General features: G+C 42.4%; 1 protein-coding gene across 1 annotated transcript; it reads right to left on the bottom strand.

The window, feature by feature from the left end:
* Nucleotides 1–3,059: 3,059 nt before the first annotated feature.
* LOC306765701 (synaptogyrin-1-like) lies at nt 3,060–6,366 on the bottom strand (the record flags this gene model as incomplete). Its single annotated transcript, XM_079253185.1, has 3 exons — nt 3,060–3,259; nt 3,337–3,574; nt 6,265–6,366. 3 exons carry the CDS (start codon nt 6,364–6,366, stop codon nt 3,060–3,062), a joined length of 540 nt encoding a protein of 179 aa, XP_079109311.1.
* Nucleotides 6,367–7,248: the final 882 nt, after the last annotated feature.

Genomic DNA, 7,248 nt, shown 5'->3' with positions numbered 1-7,248 from the left:
ACGTTGCATGCAATGAAACCTTCATACATGTACGTGTTTAACGTTGCATGTAACGAAACCTTCAAACATGTAACGTGTTTAACGTGACACACAACGAAACCTTCATACATGTAATGTGTTTAACGTTGCATGCAATGAAACCTTCATACATGTACGTGTTTAACGTTGCATGTAACGAAACCTTCATACATGTAACGTGTTTAACTTTATATGCAACGAAACTTTCATAGATGTACGTGTTCAATGTTGCATGCAATGAAACTTTCATACATGTAACATGTTTAACGTTATATGCAACGAAACTTTCATACATGTAACATGTTTAACGTTACATGCAATGAAACCTTTATACATGTAACGTGTTTAACGTTACATGCAACGAAACCTTCATACATGTAACGTGTTTAACGTTGCATGCAACGAAACTTTCATACATGTAATGTGTTTGACGTGACACGAAACGAAACCTTCATACTTGTAATGTGTTTAACGTCACACACAACGAAACCTTCATACATGTAATGTGTTTAACGTTGCATGCAATGAAACCTTCATACATGTACGTGTTTAACGTTGCATGTAACGAAACCTTCAAACATGTAACGTGTTTAACGTTGCATGCAATGAAACCTTTATACATGTAACGTGTTTAACGTTACATGTAACGAAACCTTCATACATGTAACGTGTTTAACATTGCATGCAACGAAACTTTCATACATGTAACGTGTTTAACGTTGCATGCAACGAAACTTTCATACATGTAATGTGTTTAACGTCACACACAACGAAACCTTCATACATGTAATGTGTTTAACGTTGCATGCAATGAAACCTTCATACATGTACGTGTTTAACGTTGCATGTAACAAAACCTTCATACATGTAACGTGTTTAACGTTATATGCAACGAAACTTTCATACATGTACGTGTTCAACGTTACATGTAACAAAACCTTCATACATGTAACATGTTCAACGTTGCATGCAACGAAACCTTCATACATGTACGTGTTTAACGTTGTATGTAATAAAACCATACATGTAACGTGTTTAACGTTACATGCAACGAAACTTTCATACATGTAATGTGTTTGACGTTACACGCAACAAAACCTTCATACATGTAACGTGTTTAACGTCACACACAACGAAACCTTCATACATGTAATGTGTTTAACGTTGCATGCAATGAAACCTTCATACATGTAATGTGTTTAACGTTGCATGTAACGAAACCTTCATACATGTAACGTGTTTAACGTTATATGCAACGAAACATTCATACATGTACGTGTTCAACGTTGCATGCAACGAAACCTTCATACATGTAACGTGTTTAACGTTACATGCAACGAAACTTTCATACATGTACGTGTTTAACGTTACATGCAACGAAACTTTCATACATGTAACGTGTTTAACGTTACATGCAACGAAACTTTCATACATGTAACGTGTTTAACTTTGCATGCAACGAAACCTTCATACATGTAACGTGTTTAACGTTACATGCAACGAAACCTTCATACATGTAACGTGTTTAACGTTTCATGCAATGAAACCTTCATACATGTAACGTGTTTAACGTTTCATGCAACGAAACCTTCATACATGTAACGTGTTTAACGTTTCATGCAACGAAACCTTCATACATGTACGTGTTTAACGTTGCATGTAACAAAACCTTCATACATGTAACGTGTTTAACGTTGCATGCAATGAAACCTTTATACATGTAACGTGTTTAACGTTACATGTAACGAAACCTTCATACATGTAACGTGTTTAACATTGCATGCAACGAAACTTTCATACATGTAACGTGTTTAACGTTGCATGCAACGAAACTTTCATACATGTAATGTGTTTAACGTCACACACAACGAAACCTTCATACATGTAATGTGTTTAACGTTGCATGCAATGAAACCTTCATACATGTACGTGTTTAACGTTGCATGTAACAAAACCTTCATACATGTAACGTGTTTAACGTTATATGCAACGAAACTTTCATACATGTACGTGTTCAACGTTACATGTAACAAAACCTTCATACATGTAACATGTTCAACGTTGCATGCAACGAAACCTTCATACATGTACGTGTTTAACGTTGTATGTAATAAAACCATACATGTAACGTGTTTAACGTTACATGCAACGAAACTTTCATACATGTAATGTGTTTGACGTTACACGCAACAAAACCTTCATACATGTAACGTGTTTAACGTCACACACAACGAAACCTTCATACATGTAATGTGTTTAACGTTGCATGCAATGAAACCTTCATACATGTAATGTGTTTAACGTTGCATGTAACGAAACCTTCATACATGTAACGTGTTTAACGTTATATGCAACGAAACATTCATACATGTACGTGTTCAACGTTGCATGCAACGAAACCTTCATACATGTAACGTGTTTAACGTTACATGCAACGAAACTTTCATACATGTACGTGTTTAACGTTACATGCAACGAAACTTTCATACATGTAACGTGTTTAACGTTACATGCAACGAAACTTTCATACATGTAACGTGTTTAACTTTGCATGCAACGAAACCTTCATACATGTAACGTGTTTAACGTTACATGCAACGAAACCTTCATACATGTAACGTGTTTAACGTTACATGCAACGAAACTTTCATACATGTAACATGTTTAACGTTACATGCAACGAAACTTTCATACATGTACGTGTTTAACGTTACATGCAACGAAACTTTCATACATGTAACGTGTTTAACGTTACATGCAACGAAACTTTCATACATGTAACGTGTTTAACTTTGCATGCAACGAAACCTTCATACATGTAACGTGTTTAACGTTACATGCAACGAAACCTTCATACATGTAACGTGTTTAACGTTTCATGCAACGAAACCTTCATACATGTACGTGTTTAACGTTGCATGTATGAAGGTTGTGGAATACAACGTGAGAACTTGTGCAACGTCTTTTTTTGTATTTTTCTGATGAAATTCTGTTTTTATTTTTTTCACAGTTTAACTGCCCAGTTTCTTCGAAAATACCGATTAGCACAGATTGACCAGCAGGTGGCAGCAGACAGGCCGTGTGCAGGTACGTACCCAGGTGAAGACAGAAAAGAAGGAGAAGAAGATGGAGGCTCTGGCAGCGGTGGCTCCTTCATTCAGAGGGTTCTCCTCAGATTTAGAAACCTGCCACTGATTGGCCAGGAAACAGAAGCCCACGAACCAGATCAGAGACCAAAGAGCTGCAAGGAATACGGTAAAAACATGGTTATTAATCCACTGACAAGTAAGTTGTAAACCAGGACAGGTGGAACTTCACCTGACACCCCAATGTCAGCCATGACGGCCTTCTCCCTTTCCTTCACGCCGCTGATCTGAGGAAAGTAAACGTCCAGCGCCAGAAAGCCCGCGCTGCAGAGACAACAGAGGGTTCCCATGGCAACAGCGTAGTTGCAGGCGCTCTGGTTGCGGTTGAAGATGCAGTACTCCTCCACCTCCTCTGGTCGGTTTACGTAACCTTCGTTAGTGATGCAGCCCAGGATGATGATGGAGAAGAGCTGGAGACAGACGGGAAAATGTATTTTCTTCATTTTTATGCCAATTTTATTTCCTGTCCCTAAATCATTTTCATCTATTTTGTCTGACATTTGTATTCATTTATTTAGTGACTTATTTTAATTCCGCCACATTTACATCCTCATTTCCAGTCCTGCATTTTCCCTGCCATCTTATTTACTCCTGTGCTTATGATCCTGAATGCATTTCTGCCTTATGTAGATGGGGGGGTCTTCCAGGCGTGTTTTGGGTCAGCGGAGGTCCGACTGCCTGGTTCTGTGTGGCTCCACAGCTTCTGGCTTTGGGAGGAAATAAAGGTTTTATGCAGCTATTTTTCACCAGGAAGTTGGAGAGGCTCTCCGAAACTGATGACTGTGTTGGTTTGCTGTGGATGCAGCTGAGAGGAGGCTCCAGGGTCACGCCAACAACCACACACCCACAGTGTCTTTCTTTCTCTCAGGTTTGGAGGTGTGATGTCCTTTCACTGCTAAAAAGCCTCCATGCAGATGATTTTATTGATAGATACATGTGACGGTTACATGGCAGTCTGTATTGTCCTCAGTGCAATGTCTGTGTTTCATGTTGCCATGGAGATTTTTCTGTTTACATGCATTTTAAAGTTTTGTTGTCGGTGTGACCAAAGAATTGTTGTCGTTTGCCAAGTCACCAATGCCCCCTAGAGAACTTACTGATCTATCTACAAACTGGAATGCCTTTTTTTCCAACTGGAACTCATATTGCGTTCTGTGTAATTAAACTTCATTGTTTTAGTGATGCTTACATGTATATTTAAAAAAAAACAAAAACAAAATACTGCTTTTATTAAATTTCATTGATGTGCAACAGAAGCACGTACACGCCACAAAGAGACAGTTTTTCTGGCCTGCTATGACCAATGACACTGACAGAGGGTCAGTAAATGATGTGGGAACCGTCGGTCTTAGTGCTAGCTGCTGATATAAGAGCCCCCGGTCTTAGTGCTAGCTGCTGATATAAGGAACCCCCGGTCTTAGTGCTAGCTGCTGATATAAGAACCCCCGGTCTTAGTGCTAGCTGCTGATATAAGAGACCCCGGTCTTAGTGCTAGCTGCTGATATAAGGAACCCCCGGTCTTAGTGCTAGCTGCTGATATAAGAACCCCCGGTCTTAGTGCTAGCTGCTGATATAAGAGACCCCGGTCTTAGTGCTAGCTGCTGATATAAGGAACCCCCGGTCTTAGTGCTAGCTGCTGATATAAGAGCCCCCGGTCTTAGTGCTAGCTGCTGATATAAGAACCCCCGGTCTTAGTGCTAGCTGCTGATATAAGGAACCCCCGGTCTTAGTGCTAGCTGCTGATATAAGAACCCCCGGTCTTAGTGCTAGCTGCTGATATAAGAGACCCCGGTCTTAGTGCTAGCTGCTGATATAAGGAACCCCCGGTCTTAGTGCTAGCTGCTGATATAAGAGCCCCCGGTCTTAGTGCTAGCTGCTGATATAAGAGCCCCCGGTCTTAGTGCTAGCTGCTGATATAAGAGACCCCGGTCTTAGTGCTAGCTGCTGATATAAGGAACCCCCGGTCTTAGTGCTAGCTGCTGATATAAGAGCCCCCGGTCTTAGTGCTAGCTGCTGATATAAGAGACCCCGGTCTTAGTGCTAGCTGCTGATATAAGAGCCCCCGGTCTTAGTGCTAGCTGCTGATATAAGAGACCCCGGTCTTAGTGCTAGCTGCTGATATAAGGAACCCCCGGTCTTAGTGCTAGCTGCTGATATAAGAACCCCCGGTCTTAGTGCTAGCTGCTGATATAAGAGACCCCGGTCTTAGTGCTAGCTGCTGATATAAGAGCCCCCGGTCTTAGTGCTAGCTGCTGATATAAGAGCCCCCGGTCTTAGTGCTAGCTGCTGATATAAGAACCCCCGGTCTTAGTGCTAGCTGCTGATATAAGGAACCCCCGGTCTTAGTGCTAGCTGCTGATATGGGAATCCCCGCTCTTAGTGCTAGCTGCTGAAATGGGAACCCCCAGTCTTACTGCTAGCTGCTGATGTCGTCCCAGCCTCCCGGCCATCCTCCTGATCCAGGCCTTTCCTCTCACTAGTCTCTGGACTCTTCTTTTTTTGGGCATCGGGTGTCATGTCTAAGTTCCTGTTTATTTGTTCACCTGGTTTGATTCTCTGATTTATTTCACCTGTTCTTCACCAGTTGGAGTCCTGGGGCATCCAGTTAGCTTGGAATAGAAATCTTCTGTTGCATTCATGTGCTGAACCTTAGGACTGGTACGGCTGGTCTTGTGATGTGTGACACACAACACAAGCTGGACTCAAACTGAGACACACCAAGTCTACACAACACAACAGAGACCCAGAAACCAATAGAACCACAAGTTTAGCCAGTACATGTCAGCTAACAGCAACTGAAACAAACTGTGCAAAATCAGATCTAGTCCGGACTGGTACCAAACAGGTGCAGCTTCATCTGCCTCCACTAGAAATCTGGTGCAGTGCTGCTGATCACAACTTGGACCAGAATATCCAATAAGGACCTCCTCTACTGTTTCATTCTCACTGGTTTCTTCTGCTTGGATAAGAACCCCCAAAACCATCATAACTACTATTACTTTGAGCGTCAGAACCACAACAACGTAGCTCTGTTCCATCACACCAGAGTGACCTCAGCAATGCCTACACAATAACATCATCGTGACATCATGGCACTCACCCAGCAGAGGATCCTGACCACGGTCTGAGGCTGCCTGAAGAAGGTCAGCGGGTCAAAGGTTCCGCCTGCCTTCCCTGCCCCGTATGCCTGGAAACTGTCCATCCTGATCGGTTCCTGTCCCAAACCAGCTCAGACCTGTTGAGACTTTAACCCTCCTCCTCTTCCTGCTCCCAGCTTAGACTAGTTGTAGTCTACACAGACCAGTTACTCCCAGTACACTACATAAGCTAAGCTCAGTTGGGCCCAGTCAGGTCCAGATAGGCCCAGTTGGGTCCAGCTGGGTCCGGGTAGAGCGTGTGTGCAATGCTGTGAGTGTGTGTGTGTGTGTTCCCCCCTCTTCTCCGTTAGAAACCACTCTGTAATCCTGGCTAATCTTCCTCATCCTCCCTGAGCTTCATTGCACAGGCTTTGCCCCACCCACAAAAAGCTCCACGAATCCCATGCAAGCATCCATCATGGCTGAGCTTACAGTCATCCAATCAGTGTGAAGGAGGCGGAGTTACAGTTTCCAAGAAGAGTTGCTGACTGAGATGCAAAACTGGCATTATCTTTTATAGTATACAATCAATACTGCAATTCATTAGCAGAATCCAAGCTGAAAACATACAAATTTCTCATTCAGCATGTTCTATGTGACAGACTTTTAGGTCCATGCTCGACCCTTGTTTTTTGTGCCTAACAGCCAGTGAGGCAGTATTGCAGTAAATTTGTGGTATTTATCAGTGAACTACCAGAGAATAGTAAATTCAGCTGTAGCTAATTGGCATCCCAGCTGATGATGTTAAATTTCCAATCATGTTGACAGCTCAAAGCACTTTACCCTGTATGGTTCAGTCACTCAGCTGAACCCAAATCGGCACATCTGGGTAATCCAGGGTGCCGTGTTTGACATGGGACACTTGGGCGAACAGTCAGGGAAAGCCTGGATCAATGCCCCATACCTGTTGGAAGACACCAGAGCTACTGCCATTCTGATTATGACCT

The sequence above is a fragment of the Telmatherina bonti genome, assembly GCF_933228915.1.
Source record: "Telmatherina bonti genome assembly, chromosome: 14".
Lineage (NCBI taxonomy): Eukaryota > Metazoa > Chordata > Actinopteri > Atheriniformes > Telmatherinidae > Telmatherina > Telmatherina bonti.
The sequence above is the reverse complement of the archived record's forward strand: the minus strand, read 5'-3'. Positions and strand labels throughout refer to the sequence as shown.